General features: G+C 33.7%; 2 protein-coding genes across 3 annotated transcripts; both read right to left on the reverse strand.

Annotated features, from left to right (window-relative positions):
* Positions 1–804: 804 nt before the first annotated feature.
* On the reverse strand, positions 805–8,423 carry LOC142620045 (uncharacterized). The gene is made up of 9 exons (XM_075793487.1): positions 8,227–8,423; positions 6,885–7,685; positions 5,035–6,287; positions 4,067–4,364; positions 3,701–3,925; positions 2,710–2,883; positions 1,996–2,190; positions 1,785–1,898; positions 805–1,502 (listed from the first exon to the last, which is right to left on the reverse strand). Exons 2-9 carry the CDS (start codon positions 7,593–7,595, stop codon positions 1,170–1,172), a joined length of 3,303 nt encoding a protein of 1,100 aa, XP_075649602.1. The 5' UTR covers positions 7,596–7,685; positions 8,227–8,423; the 3' UTR covers positions 805–1,169.
* A 6,276-nt stretch (positions 8,424–14,699) lies between these two features.
* LOC142622398 (putative inactive leucine-rich repeat receptor-like protein kinase At3g03770) lies at positions 14,700–19,674 on the reverse strand. 2 transcript variants are annotated; one of them, XM_075795854.1, is made up of 8 exons: positions 19,377–19,674; positions 17,914–19,284; positions 17,592–17,725; positions 16,948–17,191; positions 16,499–16,710; positions 16,384–16,409; positions 15,650–15,761; positions 14,700–15,184 (listed from the first exon to the last, which is right to left on the reverse strand). In XM_075795854.1, exons 2-8 carry the CDS (start codon positions 19,256–19,258, stop codon positions 14,960–14,962), a joined length of 2,298 nt encoding a protein of 765 aa, XP_075651969.1. In that variant the 5' UTR covers positions 19,259–19,284; positions 19,377–19,674; the 3' UTR covers positions 14,700–14,959. The 2 variants fall into 2 exon arrangements, with proteins under 2 accessions (XP_075651969.1, XP_075651968.1); XM_075795853.1 differs by having other exon boundaries at positions 19,393–19,525.
* Between the last annotated feature and the right edge of the window lie 3,224 nt (positions 19,675–22,898).

A 22,898-nucleotide genomic window follows, 5' to 3' on the forward strand; every position in this document is an offset into this window, starting at 1 on the left:
TTTTAATAGAAGTGGACGGATGGGGTTTGAAGGAATTAGGGTTTTTTTTTTAAGTTAACCTTTTCCTTTATTAAAGATAGGGTGATATTAGAAAACTACAAATTTTACTACATTAAACTTACAAACTAATGTGTCTTCAATCATTAAAGAAGTATTTCAAACATTCATTTATCATCACATTATTATCCACCCATTGTATTTATTAGTCATTATCATAACAATTTGTAAATATTTTGGAAACCTTACCTAAGACTCTATTAGGCATATTTGAACTAACAAATGTAATATTTTTCTTATATATAATCATTTTTTTAATAATTTAAAGTTAAAACAATTGAGGATGGGGAGTCGAAGCATTCTCCTCATAAGTGAGACAATGTAATTTCGCTGTGCTACCAATCTCTTGACACAACTAAATTAAATTTTATTTTGTAATAATTCGAATTATTTATAATAAACCCAAAAACTCTGGTGAATATGAACTTAGGAAGTATTTGGGGTTTTGGGTTTTAGCTGGCAATAATGTGCATTGTATAGAAGCCACCTTGATGCAAGGCCAATAATCTTGCGTTACCAAAATGTCTTCTCCATCCAATCAAAATGTAAATTCAGCAATGGTTCCCATCGGGAAAATTACTTCTTCCATTAGAGTAGAATAAGGGAAATCTTCTTCAATCCTTCTCTATGAGTTGGTCTTGTAGACAATGACATCAATTGAGTCCTACTCAAATATGGACTGGTTTTGAGCCTTCTTTTTCCTTCTTCATAACTACAATACTGGAACAATTTTGTCACTCCTCGTAGTTAACAAGGCCGAATTGGGGATCCTTTTTACTTTTAAAAGTGAGGCCCTTGTACAAAAGCCATTTTCATAGTATAAAAAAGAAATCAGCAACACAATGATGTATCTAAATCCCAAAACCAATCTCTCATGAGATTTCATCACTGGCATCAATGGCCAGTGGAACCAATATTTTATGAAATTCTACCTCGCCCAAATTTATAGGTTTGAGTTGTTATATCATATATGCTACTGCAATTGCCCCCCCACCCTTTTTTTTTTTTTTTACAAACATTGACACCTAAGACAGTGAAACCAAAACCGGAGTACAAACATACAACTCCAAAGAGATAAATTCTATATATATACCTGTAATACATATATTGAGTTAATCGCTATTCATCCATACGTCACGAAGGAGTTCATATCTCACAGTTTGATGGCCCTTTTCCTTTGATATCCAGCTGGGTTTTGATAGAACTTGTGAAGAATGGGAACCATCAATGAACATGGAAGCAAAGGGTGAATTCAATTCATCAAGCTCATCATCACTGGTGTTCGATTTCCTAAGCACTGAGGAGCCACTTCTTCTCAGGTGCGGTTGGCTTCCAAACTCGCCAATAATCTTTGCAACAGAAGCTGCCAAAGGTGGTGAATAGACTATAGGAGCTGCAATGCATGGGAAGTTCATCAGCGACTTCTCCCCTTCCTCCAGATGATCCTATATAAAACAAAACAAGAGCAAGAACACAGGAAAATCAGGCTAATCCTTATGCAATAGAAATGCAAGAATACAGAATAACACCATGGTAGATAATTTTGGTCCGGAGTCTGCCAAACCTCCTAATTCCCAAGGTAAAACTAGTAAGAATGCATTAAAAATTATCAATATCATGCACAGATGGAGCTATTCTTCTGAAGTACTTCTGGATGGATAGCTGAATGGACAGGGGCCGGCGCCAGGGGGGGGGGGGGGGGTGAGGAACAGATTCAATAGACTGACCTCAGAGTCCAGCACTTCAAGCACAGCATCTGGAATTGGGTCTGGGCAAAATTCATCTGGTACAAAATTGTCGAGAACTCTCTTGATCAATGGCGCACCAAATGTAGGGCACACCTTCAAAAGTGGAAATAAAGCACCATAAATAACAGCTACAAATATTAACCATCCAGACCAGAGACTAAAAAGTGTGGTTTAAGTTCCAGCATTATACCTCTTTCCTGATGGATTCATTCAAAAGCATGTCCTTTGGCAGCATCATGAGATCGCTCAATGCATTAAGGATTTGGAAAGGCTTGAAGTATGTACCTTCTTCTTCATCATTGTCATCATGGTTATTTACATCTTCAAGTGAGTCATCATCGTCCAAACCAAATAAGTCACTCAGATATCTAGACCAGTTTCCAATCTGTTATGTACAGAACACAAACATTGAAAACAGTAAATTAGGATGTCCAATTTATATTTGCTCAAAACATTGCATTAGAAACTCCCCGATCCAATGAGCTTTGGGGTACATTCTAAGGAATTAAGCACTATTGAGGAATGTCACAGGTCAATTATAAAATTGGAATCCAAATTTTATGGATCTCAAACTGCATACATCTGATTTGGTATGATGTGATCAATATTTAAAAGTATGCAATGCATGGGTAAATGCAGTGTCTAAAAGATGTAGCACCTTTACAGGATGTACATTAATGACAAATGTTGGCATTCAAGGCCAGCCAGATGTAGCACATTTACAGGATATATTTATTAACATATTAGGGCATACTTAAAGAGAAGAAGCATGAAGGAGTAATTCTACAATTCCAGGAAACAGTACTCAGTTGACACACTTAATTGAGAGGATTGAGAATATCTACAATTATGAGTAATGATCTGCTTTTAGCTAGCCTCAGAAAGTACAATTTGCATGGTTTACCGCATTTTTCAGTTGTGCACCAGCCCCAAAGCTTGATTTCCCAGCTGGAATAGGAAGAACCTTCAAATCACTGATGGGGTCAGATACAGGATCTGTTGGGATCTCATCTGCAGATTCACGAAGAATAGCATTGAGCATAGCCACATCTAATCTTGCCACGCATTGCTCCATTATCTACACCCACAAAAAGATGCATTTTAATGTCAGATTTTTAAAGAGAAAAATGGGGAGGGGGTAGGGGGTAGGGGGTTGATAAATTTTCATTTTATGAAGAAACATAATGAGAAATTAGTAGGGATAGATCCATGTATTAACAATTAATTATGAATTTTCAAATTTACTAAAAGATGTTAATTTTTTTACCAACCTTTGTCATTAATGTACAGCAATATACCAACATGTGCTTGAAAGAGAGAGGAATGCATCTAAAAGTAGTACATACATTGTACTTTCACAACTTAGCATATAAGAGATTTAAAAATTGAAATTGTTTACATGTATTAGGAAACTATACATGGATATTTTACGATCTGATCAATTGACTTAACTTACAATATAGTCAAGACAAATTTATAACGGAGCAGATGATAGTTACCATTGCTACTTTGGTGGTCACTTTTTGTTCACTAATTTTTCATAATTCATTTGGTGCATTGGGATTAATAGCATCAACATATATTGAAAATAAATCTCATTTTAAAGGAATAATACTTAGACTAAAGTTCACATGCGGGAAAACATGTTGTCTGGTTGTGCCTAAAGCATCATTTAATTAAAATATTTGTTACTTATTAAGGACCACAAAAATATTAAAGTTGAGCAAAAAATGTGATGAATGAAATCTCGATCTTAAAGCTTTTGTTAGTCTATTATGATCAGGTCAATTTGATACCATATAGGAGTAACTTTTATGGTAAACAAATTAGTGGATCTGAATGTTTTCCCTGATATTTTCCTTTTTTTTTTTTTAAAGTCTATTGTAAAAATTTACCAATCTAGACATCAGAGGCAAGCAGCCACACTCATGCCCTCCAGCTCGGACAGGACAAAGTCTTTCACAGGCATCCCCGAAAGCCTGCTTCCAAAGGTCTAATGAAATGTCCCCTTGCTCTTGATCACCTGAACTAGATAACTTTCCAAATTTTTTATTTGAGCTGGAACCCATACCTTTATGAATTGCTGTTGCAGCAGCAGACTGCATATGTGGAGTCAGAGTCTGGAAATAAAACAGTAAATTAATCAGGTGAGATACAGAGGAAAGTTGATGCCTTATTTAAAACATAGTGTTTGCTATCATACAGTTATAGAAGAATTTAAAAATTGAAGATAAAAGGGAGAAAAGGATTTGAGAAGTTACCTGCCACCAGATAGACTCAACGATTCGGGAGAAGATCCATCCCTCTATTTTTTCTAGTGCAGATGTGAATGTATGTGGGTCCTCCCATTTGCCGAAACTCCCATACAAAGTTTTCCCATTTTCTTCTCTGCCAGGAGAAGATGCTTTCCATTTTAGCGTGGATGATACCTTGTTATTTCCCTTTACCCCACCATTCCTTTCAATATAAGCTCCAGCAGAGAGTGGTAGTTTTAGTTCCCCAGCGGCTTGGCTTATAATTGTTCTCAACACAACAGAATTGGACAACCAAAATGTCAACCTGTAGTCAAAAAATAGGAAAAACAAATGAGTTTTTATGAAAACCATATAAAACTTAAACTCATAATAGATAGAATAGAAGGCTTAAATACACTGTTGGTCCCTAAAGTTTAGTCCATGAGCAATTTTAGTCCCTAAAGTTTAAGTGATCACTTTTAGCCCCTTAGATGACACGGCCAAACAAAAAACTAATACAACATCACTCCATAGGAACTAAAAGCGATCACTTTAAGTTTGTTAGCAACTAAAATCGATCACTTTAAGTATTTTAGGAACTAAAAACAATCACTTAAAGTTTGTTAGGGAATCTATACTTTAGGGACTAAAATCACTCATAAGCTAAAGTCTAGGGACCAATAGCATATTTTGGCCAAAATAAATCTTATGCAGAAGATGATGCACAAGTTGAGTCTCTCAAGAAAATATCATATTCTTCTGATTTGTCATCTTTTGGTTATTGGCATATTTTTATTGTGTCTATGTAGAATGATTTAAATCAACTTCAATTTTATGTCTCTGGTAAAAGACCATAGATAGCAAGTTCACCCCCAAGGCGTATGATATTTCAAGATGCTGACAATGAGCAAGTTCCCTTCATAAGTAGGTGGTTCTAATATCCACAATCAACTAATGATTAAAGAAAACCAGAAAATAATGTGGTTTAGATATACCTCGGAACATCATTTCCACATGCTTTTGCTACCAAAACTAGTCCTGAAACAGAACTTCTGGCTGCAGATGCCCTCTTTGATAGAGAATTTTCCCTACTAGCATGAAGATACAGCCTTGAAAGGCGCCGAGCTGGAGCGTGGACCTTACTCATGGAACTTCCATGTTCAGCAACTATTGAATAAAGAGCAGCCTCAATAGAAGCCACTTCCCTTAATTCTCCCTCAAGCTTCTTTATTCTGTGATCCAATTGCTGGATTTTGCTGTCTAAAAGGGCACTTCTGGTATCCTTTGGATAAACTTTAGATTCTTTTTTATCATTGCTTCTGAGGTTTCGTGCAATGTGCAGTGCATCTCCAGGGACACTTACTTCCTTTACTTCGGTTTGCTGATTACTACTTACTGATCCATTGGTCCTCGCTATTTCTGTTGTTGACCTGACAGACTTGACATTCTTTAATCTGTCACTTTTAAGGACGTTGCTCTGCATTCCAAGATTTCCCCTGCTTAAAGAAAATGTATCGCCTTCTAAAGCAACTTGCACTCTGGTAGCATATTCAATATGTAATGGTTTATCTTCTGTAGAATGCCTCTTCTCATCCAAGTTGTTTATTCCATCTCCATTTTCACGTGGTTCCTTTTCATCCTCTGTAGCACTATCGTAGGTATCATCGCCTGTTTCAGCCTCCTCCTTGTGATCCCTGCCAATTTCCTGACCTTTCCCATCATTTTTCCCATTAACTTGAGAACCACCAAACCTAGTGGAGTCTAGCTTCTCAACTACCCAGGAATTATTGTCTGGAGATGATACCTTGATAGAAAAATTGTTAGATATACATTCCTTGATGCTCTTTTGACCATTGCCTGAAACTGCACTCATGCTAGTAGCAACCTTTTCATGAACTTCCTGAGTTAAATGCCCATGGTTATTGCTTCTAATGCTGGCATCAGAATCTTCCTCCATATTTTCATACGCCAAAGATGACGAGGAAGACTGAGCACCCTGAGAAGCAACATTTTGTTGTATTGGCATTGAACTAGAGTTAAGTGAGTTCAATATAGGAGCAGGACCATTTACTGGGCTTCCCAGATCAGAGGATAAGTCTATTGATGATGTGCAAGATGAACTCCTTTTTAGATTTTCATGTGATCCTACATGTGGCATCATATTCGATTTTTCAAGCTTCAGTTTTGAAGCCAGGGCATGTTCCTTGTTACCCCCTCCAGTGCTATGTGTCACCATGTCTGGTCCATTCTGTAATACAATTCCAATTATTATATGACAAATTACAGGCGCGTAAGTAATTTATAACAACAAAGAGAATATAAATATATTGTACAAAACCCTTAACCAATAGCATAATGATTATTTTATAGGCACATGCATGTACTCATGTTAGGCTCACCAATATAACCAGAGAAGCAAAGGCAAATTGAATTTAGACAACATGAAAAAATTTTGCTATAGCATTTTGTCTAAACTTTATGTCCTTTATTCATCTAACAATTCATGCACAATTAATCAAACAATTTACAAATCAGATGCTCTCTCTCTCCCTCCTTCCCTTCCTCACATGTTTAAAGATCCTATTTAATATGTGTGTATATATATATATATATGTATGTATGTATGTATGTGTGTGTGTGTATATGTATGTGTGTGTGTGTATGTATGTATGTATGTATGTATGAATGTATGTATATTTATACATAATATCTGCATATGAAGCCAAAGAATATGAACCTCTTTTGTAATCACAATGTAGATGCAAGCACATTAGTTCATTCATAGTAGAATCAAAATTGGAAAGTAGCAAGGAAAAGACTATCGAAAAAAATAAACAAAGGGTACCTCTTCATTTTGAGGATGTAAGCCCCCATTAGAGTCTAGAGCAGAAGAAACCGTCTGAGATGAGTGAGACGAAATATCATCATCAGTAAAAGATGCACTCTCAGCTTCCTCAGCATACTCTTCATTCATCAAGCCAGAAACAGATTCACCACCATTATTATCCAGCGACGTCCCACTCAATTGGTTGTCCCTCGACAAGGAACTAGTGCGTTTCTTATCAACAGGTTGAATTTTGATAAACAAAAGCGGTTGATCCGTGTTCCTATAGTTCCTCTTGCAGTTCACTGGAGCACTGACGGTTAAGGTCTCTTTCACAAGACCATACTCTGCCAAATCTATTATGGCAGTCGCCAACAACTGGCCCTTCACAGTCTTATCCCTCCTGGGCTCATACAAGTTAAACTCTAAGAAATTCTTCTGAAATGTATCACCATCCCCACCTTTGACCGACATGTCCCTAAACAAAGTCACAGGCAGCCTAAAAGACTCATTGAATTCAATCTTTCCCTCACCAACAACCGACCCAAGTGATGGTACAACAGGTTTGGTAGAACCAGAATTCCGATCACCATTTTCCCATTGAATCAGGACGGAACGGAGTGATTTAAGCGACTGTGACGGGGGCCAAGGCTTAATCTCCTGAACATGGATCATATAATTGATTTGAACTGAGGTGCCGCCCCGGTTCTTTGCTCTCAAGCCTAGAACCATGTTTTCAGAAAAAAGTTGAACAATTCCTAGTTATAGTTCCCACTTCAATCTGATCAGATATGTATAGTCACAAGCACCAAATGTCCCACACTTCAACATACAAAAACAAAAAAACCCAGAAGTTTGTTACACAGTAGAGAAAAATACAATTACAAACAATGAATTATCAAATAAAGAGTAAAATATGAACGAAAGCAAGCTCTTTTCAAAGTTGTTCTTCCAATTGTTCAAGTATGAAAAAAAAAATCATAAATAAGTACTTTAAAATAAAATTATTAAAACAAACATTTAGAATAATCTCTTCTAAACTCTGAGAAAAAAACAAAAATCAGCAAAAAATGAGCTAAAAGATTAGAGATTCATAAGCACAAAGCTTAGCAATAACAGCAGCATTGGAATTTGAGCAACATGGAAATGTAGCAGTAAATAGTAATAATCAGCTGCTGAGCAATTTTCACAAATTGCTTTACAAGCATCAGATCCAGATTAATATAAACAAAAATTAACAAAAAATAATTAAACTTTGAGCATAAAATAGCTCAGACTAAGCAGACTAACTACAATGCAAGCTTAAAAAAAATTAAAAATTAAAAAATGTCGATGAAATAAAAAGACAATTTAGGAAAGTTACCAGTAAAGCTAGTAGCTAAAGTATCGGAGCAATGTCAGAGACAGCGAAAACGGTTCGTTTTGAATCCGATGGTTTACCATTTTTGAAAGAGAGAGAGATATTTAGCTGTGAGAGAGAGAGAGAGAGAGACAGAGAGAGAGAGAGAGAGAGTGAGGAGGCTCAAGAGCTGTGAGTGAATGGTACCGACTAGCCAGAATGTGTCTGATTAAAAATGGAAAAGATTAAAAAAAAAAACATAATTATTATTTTTTTCAAAAAAGTGGAACTGAACAAAAGAGAATTTCAATGAATTAATTATTTTTTAAGGGGAAAAAAATCAAAAGACAAGTTTTAGTACCACGAAAATGTCACAACAATGGTTTACCCAAAAAAAAAAAAATGTCACAACAATGCGAGTAATTGTTTGTTATTTTCACATAAATGTATTTTTTTTTTCCACTACTCATGGCTTGTCATGTGGACAAGTAGGAAGCACAAACACAAATACGAGTATGGATACAAATAGGATTACACAAATATGAGTATAGATACAAACAGGATTACAACATGTTGCTTATATCATCATGTTGTAATCCTATCAATTAAAGTGTTGTGCTTCCTAAGTAGGTAGTTATAGTAAAAATTTTGGTATTTTATGTGATTTTAAAATTTTTATTTATTCAAATAAATGAATTTCAATTAATTCAACAGTTAAAATATGTGATTGTGAGGGTTGAAATCCGTCCCACTAAAATTTTTATGTTTTTTAAATATTCAGACAATAGGAAACGGCGTCGTGTTTATTGGATTTTATTAATTTAAAGTTTGGTCGATGTCGTTACTTATGACGTTTTTCATTTCTTTTCATTTCTTTTTTTTCTTTTTTTGATGAACACTCATGACGTTGGCTGAGATAGGGACGCCTTGGCGGAAATGATTTTACATTGAATTTAATAGGTTTTGAGAATAATAACGTTAAAAATATGCTTAACAGTTAAGCACAGCTATTTATGAAATTAAGGAGAGAACATTTCACACGCGCGGGTTCTAGAGTTTGATGAACAGTGTCCGAGAGAAGTGTCAGTTAGACTCGCGCCTTTGGCTTTTGCCCTGGAACATTTGGAAAGTAGTAGTTTGCTGATCACCGAGATATCGAATCAACAACTGAGTTGGTGCACTCTACCAAACTTGGAAGTGTCTCTTCCAACACGCATTTTGGACACACAAGCAAAAGAAAGTGTGGAAATGTAGAATTGATTTTCATTTCTTTCTTTTTTTTTGGGATTTGGACAAGTAATTAAATAAAATACAATTAGGTAGAAAATGAAGGGTTACTAGAAGAATGTCCTTTCTTAGGTTCCGTTTGTTTTGCACGTCCACATCTCATGTCCCACATTTTTAGCCTTTTTTTTTTTGTTTTTAAGTGCAGCGCTTCTTGCACTGTTTATGGGACATAAACAATGCAAACAGATATAAAAACAATGATTTTATTAATGAACAGTAACCAAAATATTTTTTTATTGTTTTTAATTTTCAACAAAATAAGCGGTATCCAAACACACAATTAATTATGAAAACATTTTTTCCCAATAACATGTTGAATATATCACATTCATATCACCTACTGCATTATTTTAATGATTTTTTTTTCTTTTTTTGTAAAATAAATTGCGAGCTGAATTTTTCTATTTTAACGAACTGATAAGAATCATAACAAAATTTATTCAAAATTATATAAGCTTAACCTAATCCATAATTTTTTTTTTCATATAATTTGATAATTGAGTTTGAATCCTGGACTTTTTTATGAAAATACCAAAATCAAAGTCAAAGTCACACTTTTTTTTAATGTACATTAATTTAATAAGATTTCTCAATTATTTTTTTTTAGAAAAGATTTCTCAATTCTTACTAGTGCATGTAATGTAAATGCATACGAGTTACTGGTTTCTTTCATTCTTTCTAAATTATTTAGAGTATGTTTGGTACGGTGTAATAGTTACTGTAATAGAATAATTATTCATGTGTAATAGCAATCTAGTCATTTGGTTGCATCTTTATTACATGAATTAGTTATTACAAAGGAATAACTATTCTTTAAATTGAAAAATAACTAGTCCTCTTTAAAATTAATGTAATAACTATTTCTTAGTGCATATAATACGTTTTAAAATTAATATATATACAAAAATATAAGTGTTCCTTATACATCATCTTTTACAAGCTTTCCATATGAAACATTCAGACTTATAGATAGTAATAATTATTTCATTGCAATATCTTTTATTCTCAGTAATAAAGTTTACTATTCCTAATATATTATTAATTCAGTGTACCAACATGCCCTTAATTACGGTGGTTGAAGTGTATGGGTTTATCCTAGATATCATAACCATCATACACTAAAAAAATAATAATAATAAGCTAACGAGGAAGGCTTAAAGCATGGGCTTTTGACAACATTTCTTATAAGAGCATTCACATAAGCTCATTCAAAAATTTCTGTCTATTTCAACATAAGAATTTACTTTTTTTTATTTTACATATTCACTCTTCAAAGCACTCCACGTCATATTATATATTTTACACTACATTTAATAAAAATATCAAATTCTCTTAGTTTTTTAATTGTTTCTATTGTTTTCTAGCAAAAAAAAAAACTTAATATCTACTCACTTCTTTCATCCTCAAAATACATAAAAAAAATATAAATTCAAAACAAAAAATATCCGTGTAAAGATATAAATGGATTTTTTTTTAGAAGAGATTGTTAATTGGGCAAAATGTGAATTATTTTCTATTTGACAAAAAGGGACATGAATGTGTAGAAGTCTTAATCTATCTTCCCTTATAATCGAGCTAGATGTTGAATCCATTGTGAATGTCCTTAATAATCCATCCTATGCTAACAAGTTTATCTCCCCTATTTTGGATGATTGTAGATTGTTGATATCTCACATACCTCATATACAGATTGTTGATATCTCCGCCAAGCTAATCATTGTACTGATAGTCTTGCTAGGATAAACTTTAGTTAAATTTCTTATTCTTCCTTATTTGATAGTCTGCTTGTAGACATGATTGATGTGTATAACGATGACCTCAATGAGATGTATTTTCATAGAATATGTCCTGAATCTTGTGTTTCCTTTTAGTTTTGTTTAATGAATCGCCTTTCACACAAAAAAAAAAATGCCGTGAAGGAGCTCCTAATAACAAAAGTGTCATCGCTCAATTGCTCAAACACTCATAAATGACTGGCCATTTGAGGGCGCGTGGGGATTAAACTAAAGGGGTTATTGCGCGTCGCTTTCTTGCTTGGCTGGCTGTGTTCACCGACAAAATGCCTGGGGATGGTACAACCGACACACCATCCCAAGCAAGAATTATGGTTGCTTTTTGTTCTCTTTTGGGCCTTTCCGATTCTAATCCATTAATTCATTCCCATTCAATTCAAGGACTATAAACTGGGCTGAGTTGGCCCATGACTCACCCATGTAAACTATACATTACGACTCATGTCAATTTTTTGCTGAAATAAACTATAGAATTTACTTGAAATAGTACGGTGTGGTGGGATCTATAGGTAGTATAAAAAAATATAATAAACTCATAAATAGTAATAAAAATAAGTTAAATAGTAAAATAAGTTAATTTTTTAAGTTAGAGCCAAACGCGCTCTTATATTAATTTTATTATAAAAGATTTACGAATTAACTTGACAATGTAATTAGTGTCAAATCAATAATATAATTGATAAATTTTTAAAATTATCATTTTTATTGTGAATTAAAAGTTAACATATCAATTTATGAGACTTATATAATATTATTATGCTTATTAAGTGTTAGTGCAGAGACGAAACATGGATGAGAAAGATGATGATCAGTTTCTTGTTGTATACAGAGAAAAAAGATAAGCTAGATTTTAATCATGTCATTTTCTAGAAATTAATGATTTGTGTAATTCATTTTTAATTTAATTTAATTTTTTTACTTTTAATTCAATTAAGGCTAGTCGAAATTTTGTGATCAAGTCTTGGTATTGAATCCACACACAAAAAAAAGTCTTGGTGTTGAATGTTTAATGATCATTACTAAATAGGCAACATCAGCCAATATTACCCAGTATATGCATGAATGATAGCCTTTGTTGATTTAACATAAATTAATTTTCAAGCAATGCAAGAGTTAACTGAACTAGGGCACATCAAATCAACAATTTTCACATATTCGTCATCAGAGGCTTTGTGCTTAATTATTAAACTTACCTGATGTATCAAATACGAGCTTAAACTTTACGCATATAATGTAACTTACAAGAGGAGGGGGTAGGTTGAAATGTCCACTTCCAGATGATCAATGCTGGACCTTCATTTTCGACATAATTCTATTTTTATTGGAGATAAATGATATACTTGGAGCAATTTTGGATAAGTTTTAGAAAATATAGCTTGAAAAAAGTTTTTATACAATTTGGACGGGATTATCCAATTTTTTTTTTAAGAGAGTTTCAATCTATAGTATCCGCTCATAATGATAGTTCTTTATCCAATATTGTTAGTTGATCATTTATGAAAAGAACAAAATTCGAATTTCTCTTTTCCATTATTGTAACTATCAATTGTCATTATAGTCAAAAGTCTTATAACTTAATTAATATTTTCTCGTGTTTTTTAAAGGGACGTTTAGGTTTTAAATACATCCATTTCTAGTTATCGAATTAAAAAAAAAAAACAAAAAAAAATTATCAAAAACAAAAAATATAGAAATTACTTGTGTTATATCATGAGGATTGGTTTTACAGGTAAGATTGGACAGCCCTCCTTTAACTTGCAACGTGTTCAACCACATCTAATCTCTCTTTTAAAATTCTTTACTTTGAGTAAAAGCATAGTAACAAACAACCATGTAACCCAGTTTAGCACTTTGATTTTCCTTCCTGAAACTTCATAATTGGGTTAATCCGATTATCAGGAGTAAATAACAAAAAAGATTTTGATTAATCACCCAAAAACTGCAACAGGATTCAATCCACAAATGCGCCTAATCAATTTCCTTCTAAAATGGCTGTGTTACTTTACCCACAAATCCCAATCAATTATCAGTGTTCTTCTCAATGCAGGCAGGACCGACATTCCACACATACTATCTCAAATCAAAACAAACCATTAAAGCAATTTGCTCTTTATTAAATTAATATTCTTGTTGTCGTTTGAGGTGTGTTGGATTAATAGGAGGAGCCAAGCTTTTGTGTTTGTGTGTGGGCCGACTTTTGTGATTAGCTTTAGATTGAAGCTGTCTTGTCTTGTGTGGCAATTCTTGACCATCTCCAAAAGCATTAAGCACACTGCACCCTTTATATTTTATATATACACTTTTTTTTTTTAAATTGAAACGATAGTATATTATATATATACTTAGCTTAACGCACCACAGATAGATAACGCAAGCAGCAGCCAAAAAGAATATAAAGCCGCGAGAGAAAAGAGTTTCGCCGGAGTAGCACAAAAAACACTGTATGTTTCTTTATTACTCCCTCCTTTTTATACTCTGGTCATTGCTGCATAAAAGACATAATTTAATGTAGCAAATTATGGATATAATTAGTGAACTTTAACCATTTAATAAATAAATGTTTGAATTTATTGTGATTTGTAACACAAAAATTTGTAATATCTTTAATGAATGCCCTAGCTCCTAAGGGTAGTAGTTAAGATGCATTAAATGCTTTATTCTATAATGTTTCTATATATTTTTTTAAAAATAAAGTCAAGGAATACACATGACCACAATGAATTTGTGTTTATATAAGTCAATGAATCATTAACATGTGTATTTTATTTTTTGAAAAGTGTGCATTACAACTCATAATTAAATATTTATTAGTTTTTAACCTGTGCCCTTAGGACACTCGTTAATAGGATTTTTTTTATAGGTCATGTTAACGGGTACCTTAAAGCAATTGTTAATAAACTATATTAGGCAAGTTTTAACACAACGTTTATGAAAAATATAAAAAACTATCAAAAAAATTAATTGTTTATCATTTTCTTATAAAATATTTCTAAAAAATTGTTTCTAAACCAAAATCCTTATAACATTCGTTAACATTTTTTTTTTTTAAGAAATAGGCCTTTTAATATAGGGTAAATTAAAAAAAAAAAATTTGGGGGCCATAGGCCTAAATTTTTCCTAGAACTTGGGCCACCCCTGGTTGTACCCAACACAATTTAATTAGACCCTTGCATAGTTTGATAATTTAATCAACTTGGGTAATTGATTAAAATTAACTTGAGTCAATCTTTCAAACCAACAGTATATAAACACAATAAAAATGAAGGTTTTAAAATAATCCAACTTCCTATGGGATAAAAATAAATAAATAAATAATAATAATAATAATAATAATAATAATAAATTTCAAAATAATTTTGGTTGTAGTCCGACATCATTCAATATTTCTTTTTTTGGGGGAGTGTTGAGGTCTGAATATACCATTCAAAAAAGGCACTGTGCGCAAAGGCCTACCACTATTATGTCTTAAACAGAAAACGTAACTAAACAACTTTTATTCTACCAAAATTCAGCAGTATAAAAGGACAAGCAAACAAAAATGAAAATTTACAACTTTTTACATTTCACATTGCTATGAGGGAAGGCAGCCCAAATGCAGGCATACCTTGTGTGGCTACAAATTCCAGGAGGCTTCTTTAGAATGAATCTCAGGTGTTGCGCTATCCATAAACTTACAACTATGTTGTAGAATCTGATCTCTGATCAGAATCAGCAGTGGCTTGGATTTGAGCTGCATATTGTAAGTTCCAAAGGACATCTTCAAAAGAGGGACGAGATGACAATTCAGGAGCTATACATTTGTTTGTGATCTTTACCACTACTGATAACGACTCTTGCGAGCAAGTGGTCAACACTATTGGGTCCACAATTCGTCTTCGACCATCTTGACTGCCAAAGGATGCCTGTGGTTCATGACTCCAGGTCTTAGAAACATACCATCTCAAACAAAATCAATAATGATGGTATCTAAAACAAAAATATTGAGGAAAAGAAAAGGAAAATATTCAGAATATTTAGGCAATTCATTTTGATCTTATGACATTTTAAAAACATGACCAGTTTCAATCCTCATGTTTTCTAGACCAAAATTTATAGCAGTTCAACTAATCTTTGTTAATAAAGAATTTGAGATCTCATTTCATTATCAATGAAGACAAAATTGACATTGAGATAATATATATAACCTAAATATAAATTTATATGGAAAAATAAAGTACTCATCTAGAAAATTATAGATTTTATGTTTATTTATTTTTCAGACTGAAACAAATGTATAAATCAAAAGATTTGGAAATTTTATATAGTTGTCTCAAAATTATCATTCATCTGAATTTGTGGAATTCACCTCCACAAAAGCTTTTGCATACCATTTCATTTAGGAGAAATGCTTCTCCTTTTCCAGTTGCTATAGGCCCAACAAGTGATTCGAGCAATATGAATCCAAAGTTGTAAACATCATCCTCTGTGTTTGTTCGATGGCTGCAAAAAAGGAAGTAATAGAGTCAGCTATTTCTAAATAACTATTAAAGTGCATTAAAGAGGATATTAGTGGGCACTAGGTAGCTGCAGTAACAGTATGACGGTGGTGGTCATTGCATAAGTGAAGCAATAATTGTAGCAATAGTGGCAGTATTACTGCTGCTGAGGCGGACAGCATGTTAATTATGGCAGTGTTGACGATAGTAGAGGTGAGAAGACCAAATAACAGCAAAGGGGGATGAAAAGGTGTTTCTGATAGTGGCATGCACTGTAAATGGCACCAATGATGGTGATGTTGCATGTGGCGGAGTAATACCAGTATGAAGGTAGTGCTGAGATCAAGATGGAAGTACTGCTGTAAATACCAAGAATTGGATACTCAACCTCAGTGTCATTTAAGCAGTGAAAAGGGGGCTCATCATTAATGCATATCCCAAGATTGGATCCTCATGCTTTTTAGTTGAAGAAAATCTTCATCAGAAATGTACTATCAGTAATAATGCAATTATTATTTTTTAAATCCAACATAACAATATTTAAGATGCGACTCCAGTAGATAAAATCAAGCATCAAATTGAAAGGTATTCTATTTTAATAAATCAGGCAATAGGTTGTATCATACCATGATTTCGGGTCTTCTCCCTTCACCTACAGAACAAACAGAATGTGTTAGAAAAGACTGCTTGGTGAACCAAGATAACATTGCACACTCAACCTGAAAAAGCCAGGCATTATACCTCAAACTTTTCGATTTCCTCTGTGATGATTGACATCCCATAGTCACTTAGCTTTGCAATCCGATGCTCATCAAGCAATATGTTGTTTGTTTTTAGTCGGTTATTCAAGCAACCAGGAATTACACCAGTATGTAGAAAATGCACAGCCTTGGCAATTCCAATTAAAATTGCCAGTCTATCTGACCATTTAAAAACCTTTTCTGGACAACTTTCTGCAAATTATATATGTAGCTAGATTACATGTTGACAGCCTCCAATACGTAAAGCTATGATACGTAAAACATATAGAAAAGCACCAACCCCCCCACCCCGGTGCAGACAAGGAGGGCCCATCTTAATTCAAGAAAAAGAGTATGGTATACACACTAAACCATCAAAGACAGATGTGCAGGTGCACACATATTTCATATATGAAGCTAGATTAAAGTCTACTGTGGTGCTATACTAACCTGACAGATGAGTGCGATAATTCCCATTAGGTACATATTCATATACAAGAAAAACTTTGCTGCTACTGGAATCATCTTGTCCACTACCATCAATGCCATGACCCAAGAAGCCTACCAAATGCGGATGGTGAAGCTTTGAAAGCAGATCAAGCCGAGCTTTAAGGTTTGGAATCGAACACTTCTTCACCAAAGATAGAGAGCGTATGGCTACGTAGGTCCCATTCTCCAATCGACCTTTATAAATCTAAAAATTTATATATAAATAAAACAGAAGTTAAAAGAGCTAGCTGGCAATGGATATATATAATGTGCTCCACCAATTGAATGCCACATATACATTTTTTTCATTGATTTCACAACAATTTCAAGATTTTTTTTGTTTGAGAAACACAATTTCAAGATTTTGATGATAATAATAATAATAACCAAAATACTAGGTAGAAGTTAGAAGAGCTTAGGTGCTTTGAAAAATTTCTAGCTCCCCCTTCATCTTAGAAATAAAATTCCTATTTTGTATAATATGCCCCTAACAAATATGTATGTGATGCTCAAAATTAGTAGGTTGATCCAAATGAATTCCCCCTTTTTTGAAGAATCTGTGAATCATCTATATTTTCGTTGCATATTCAACTTTTGACAGTTACCTTCCCCATAGAGCCTTCACCAAGAAACCTTGATGAATCAAAGTCGTTTGTGGCTTCCTTCAACTCCTCAAAAGAAAACAATCGACAGACAGGTGCTCCTTGTGTCCCTAGCTTTGCTGCTTGAGAAATGAACCCTAAAAAAAAAAAGAGGCAAGGTTATCACTTTAGGCTCTCATATGCACCACAGACTATGGTTTACACAATTATGATTTAGTCTCTATTCGTATATTCTAAACTACAAAATTGACAGAGTAAATTGGACAAGCATGTCTTGGATTTTGAACAAATGATAAGAAAATAAACTGATCAATGCGGAACTTACTGGCATTTGCAAGGAGCTCAGAGGAAATCCCAGTTGGTGTATTATCTTGCACGTTCTTTGACAATACAGGCTGCTTCTTTGTCCTTCTTGAACGGCATCTTTTACACAAGAGTAGAACTCCCAATCCCAAAAGCACCATAACAAGAACAGCTCCACTAATGACAGCAACTAATACTGCTATATCTCTTCCTCTGGATTGTTTACTGCTTATAAGACAATGCGATCCTTCATGCTGATCTTGGGAATCATGGGACAAACAATTTCCACCAATTTTAACATATCTCTTATCTGAAGTACTGTTCAAGCAAGAAGGAAGTTGACCTATCAACTTGTTACTAGATAAATCAACATACCCAAGTTTGTCACCACAACTTAACTCATCTGGAAGTGACCCGCTGAGCATATTAGACCCTAAATTTAAATAACTGATGTTTGGCAAAGAGAACAAGGCAGAGGGAGGTGTTCCACTCAGATGGTTGAAAGATAGATCAAGGTGTTGAAGTTTATGCAACTCACCAAATTGCTCAGGAATCTCTCCTGAGAGCGAATTATTGCTCAGTAGCACTGTAACTAAATCTTTGGGCATGACTGGTAGTTCAGAATCCAAATGATTTTCTATTATATCCAATAAATGTAGATTGGTTAAAGTACTCAAATCAGGTAATTTGCCAGAAAGCTCATTGTGGGACAGGACAAGATCAGTGAGTGTCTTGATTTTGCTTACAGAAAAAGGAATCTGACCCTTGAATCCATTACTCTTCAAACTCAAAATGGTGAGGTTTGAAAATGAGTCCAACCAATCAGGGACAGTGTCATTGAAATAATTGGAATCCAGTGTCAAAGTATGAAGCTTAACTAGTCTAGATATCTTAGGTGGAATTGAACCATACATAAAATTTGAGCTCAAATCCAAAAGTTCAAGCGAATATAGCCTATGAATCTTATCAGGAAGTGGTCCCCAAATCCCCAAAGACACTAAACTAAGAACTTTTAAACTGGTTAACCTCGTCAATGTAGTAACAAAGGAATCAATAGAGAACTTTTCAGATAGTGTCATATTGGGAATTGCAAATCCATGGAACTCACTGACCTTGACAAGCTTATCCCCCATAATTTTGAGCTCAGTGATAAAACTGTCCTGGCATGTGATACTCACATGTGCTGATTTAGGCAAGTTGCAGAGGTCTCCATAGTAATTTTCCCAAGTTTGCAATGAGGAAGGGTACTCCAAAAGCTTCCTTATCTGCAATAAAACTTGGGTCTGGGAGGGATGTAACTCATAAGAGCTTGGAATGAAGAAAACCCATAAAAGAACCACTAGAATCAACAAATTCAAATATCCCATTCCACAAGTGTTTGAAGCTGTAGACACTGAAATCACAGTTTTTAAGGCAAACAGAATCAGACCCACCAAAGATTGTTAAGAAGAATCATAAAAAAGAGAGCTCCATTAGAGAATTCACCTGAAAAGGAACGTACTTTACAGTGACTTGGTAGCTGGAAATTCAAGAAACTAAAACCCCAAATTAGGCCTCAGACGCTCTCCAAAGACTCTGGTTAACCAAATTCGAGAAAACCATTGAAGCAGAAGGAGCTGAAATCCAAGACACTGACAGAAAAACAGAGAAAGAAAATATCTTCCTGAGGAAAAATCAAAAGGGCAAGTTTGCTTTCACGGAAAATAGTAATGCTCAAACTAGCTGGTCAAAAACCCATGTAGCAGCAAAACAAGGAAGCATGGAGAACAAAGCAAAGTTCATGAAAGAACGTCTCTTTTATGTAAGTACAATAAGTTCCAGGTAGTTAATAGGAAAAAAAACTTGAAAGACAAACATTGGGAAGATGAACGCAATAGCAATAATGGGTTTTCTTGTTCACCAATGAATGTTTGCTGCAATGAAAGAAAATTGAGGCTATAAATGGAGAGGTAGACCGTAGATGGAGTAAAGCCGTACAAGACAGTGTCAAAGCATTTATTATTTCAGTGCCTCTCAGAGAGGTCTCTCCCTGTGCGTGACAATTAATGGGGTCTGTTTTTGCCTTGGAGATGACTATTCAGAATTCAAGACTCAAGTGGAAGAGTGAGGAATGATACAAGAATGGAAGGGAAGGCACTTTGTCTCTGTGCGTGTGTGAGTGGACCGTGTGTAACTAAAATACTGGCAATTTTTTTTTTGTTCTTGTTTCTTTTTTTTTTTTTTGTTCTTGTTTCTTTTTGGCATTGTTTGTTTGTTTGTTTAATATTGACTTATTCTCGTGAATAACCCTAGGATTCTTCTCTATTTGCAGGGGTGCCATCACATGTTTGGACCTTTTCAGTTTTTTTTTTTTTTTTTTTCCTCTCTGTTAGATTATTTTATTAATTTGATATGACTAAAATGACCCTGCATCTATTATCTTACCGTTAATACCATTTTTCATTATTTTTTTAATCTATAAATCTATACCACTGAAATATCTTCACGCAAATTTGCAAGGGCAAGACTTAAATATACTACTTAAGTGTTATTCCTTAGGTTTTCTTTTTAAAATTCTATCATGTGAATTTTTTTTCATAGGATTAAAGTGTATTTTTTAGTTAAGTAGCTATATGGCTCAATCTTAAAAGAAAAACCTAAGTAACAGCACATAAGGTATTGTACCTAAGTTTTGTCCAATTTTAAAACTCTTTAAAATACTCCTATCTTTTAGTTAAATATTTTTAAATTTAAAAACACAAACTATTAAAAGAATAATTTACTATTTTTTTAAAAGTTCTTAAATTTTAGGTTTTTCCTTTTCTTTTCCAATCTCACTTGAGAACACTGTCTCTATATCACTTATATATTTTATAAGCCATGTGAGAGTTGAAAAAAAAAAATCAAGAACCAAAATAAAGAATTAGGACACAATCTCTATTTAAACCTCATGGCACTAAACCCAAGATAAATAAAAAATAAAAAAAGATATAGAAAAACTTGACTTCATGCTGTCCAAGAGCTACTACTTTTTTGTTTAACAGGTTTGGGGGATTCAAAATTAGGTTCTTAAAAAATCTAGAGGTTTTGGAGAATAAAACTAGTTACAAAACTTGAAATTATCAAATTATGTGTGGGTAGGGATGGTAATTTTTCCCCGCCCCGCTTGACCCGCCCCTCTCCGCTTCGCTCCATGCGGGTTTTCTCCGCCCCGCAAAGGTGATGGGGCGGGGATGGGTTTACACTTTTTAGACCCACCCCCCCCATCCCTGCCCCACCCCCACGTTAATAAGGATTAAGTTGTAATTTTTTCATACTCTAAAATCCTACAATTTAAACAAAAATATCATCAGCTTATTTTATTTTACTTAACGTGGTTCTACCTCTCTTTTCTCTCAAGCAAAGTTGGAAATAAGGTACCAATTTTAACTCTTTTTTTTGTCTTTTCATTCATGATTCATATGAGATTTTTGTGTCATACTATGAGATTTTTGTTATGACATTGTCTTGTTAAACATTTAGATAATATTTTTTAATTTTTGCTAAAAATTAGTTTGATTTGATAGTATAAATTTATTTATAATTTCAAGTATATTTTTAATATTGAAACATGTCATTTTATTTGAAAAAATGATAATAGTTATAGGGAAAATTAACAAGAAATAAAGTTTTATGGTGTAGGGCGGGGCTTCGCGGGGCCTTAAGGGGCGGAAATGGGGCAAGAAATTTTCCCCGTCATGCGGGGGTGGGGCGGGAATGGGGCAAGAAAAATCTATACGGGACGTGGGCGAAAATCTCATCCTTCGGCCCTGCCCCGCCCCATTGCCATCCCTATGTGTGGGCTCAAATTACTCATATATGATAAGAAATTATCAATTGTTTAAAAAATTTTAAGTAATTAAAAAATGACAAATTTAGTCATCTAACCATTGTAAACATAACTTATTGCAAAATAAATATTACTAGTATAATTAAAAATACATAATTTATAGTTTAAGAAAAAAGAGAACAACATTCTTTAGGTCAATAATGGTAAGAGTAACCACCGCACACCCTTGATGCGATGGTCACTCAACATGTATAAATGCTTATGGAGTGTGGGGGGCAAGGGCTGGGGTTCAAGTCTCCAGGAGGGAGTTTCACACACATATACACTTAGATTATGCTAAAGTAGAAATTCTATATTGTATAAAAAAAAATTAAAAATTCAAAAATAATAATGGTAAGAGTAATTTTACGTCCATGTGGTATTTTTTTTTTAATGAAACCATATAGTATGTTTATGAATGTAATTGCAAGCTGCCTAAATTAATGAAGAAGTTTCTCAATAAATAAATAAATGAAGAATGTAGATAAGCATGCAAAGATGCTTGATGTTTCTCAGAAGCAGTAAAGACAAGTAGTAGCTTTCGCAATTAACGGAGCTTGAGTACAGGAATGTGGAAGTAGCATCATTTTCGTTTCAACATTGTATTTTGCAAAATTTTAAAGAGAGAATGAGGAGTATTTAATTCACTGTAGTAGGTAGGGTTTGCAATTTATGTTTGTAGGTCGGGTTCGTGTCATGTCAATTCATGAGTATCTAACTATATGGGTTAACATTAACTCGATATGTTTATTAAATGGGTCAAGATTTTTCAACCCTAACACGACCTATTTACTAAACAGATCAGTCATGTCGATCTGTTTATCAAATTTTATCAAAATGAAAAAAAATTATGAAAAACAAACAAATAAATATTTTTAATATAAAATTAAGAACTAGCGAGTTACTACATCATAAATAATCATTCAAAGCTAAAACATATCTTAATATCACAAATAATCAATCACAATATGTCAAAAAAAGTAAACCACAACAATTGATAAGTTTATATACCTAGGGTTTGAATATTATATCAATAAAATGTCATTTGATTAAACAGGTCAAATGGGTTCCATAGGCTGAACACCAACCCAACTCGTTTATTAAACAGATTAGTCGTGTCAAATTGAATATGACACAAATCTATTAAATCTCAACTCATA

Source organism: Castanea sativa, chromosome 1, assembly GCF_040712315.1.
Source record: "Castanea sativa cultivar Marrone di Chiusa Pesio chromosome 1, ASM4071231v1".
NCBI classification, from domain to species: Eukaryota; Viridiplantae; Streptophyta; class Magnoliopsida; order Fagales; family Fagaceae; genus Castanea; species Castanea sativa.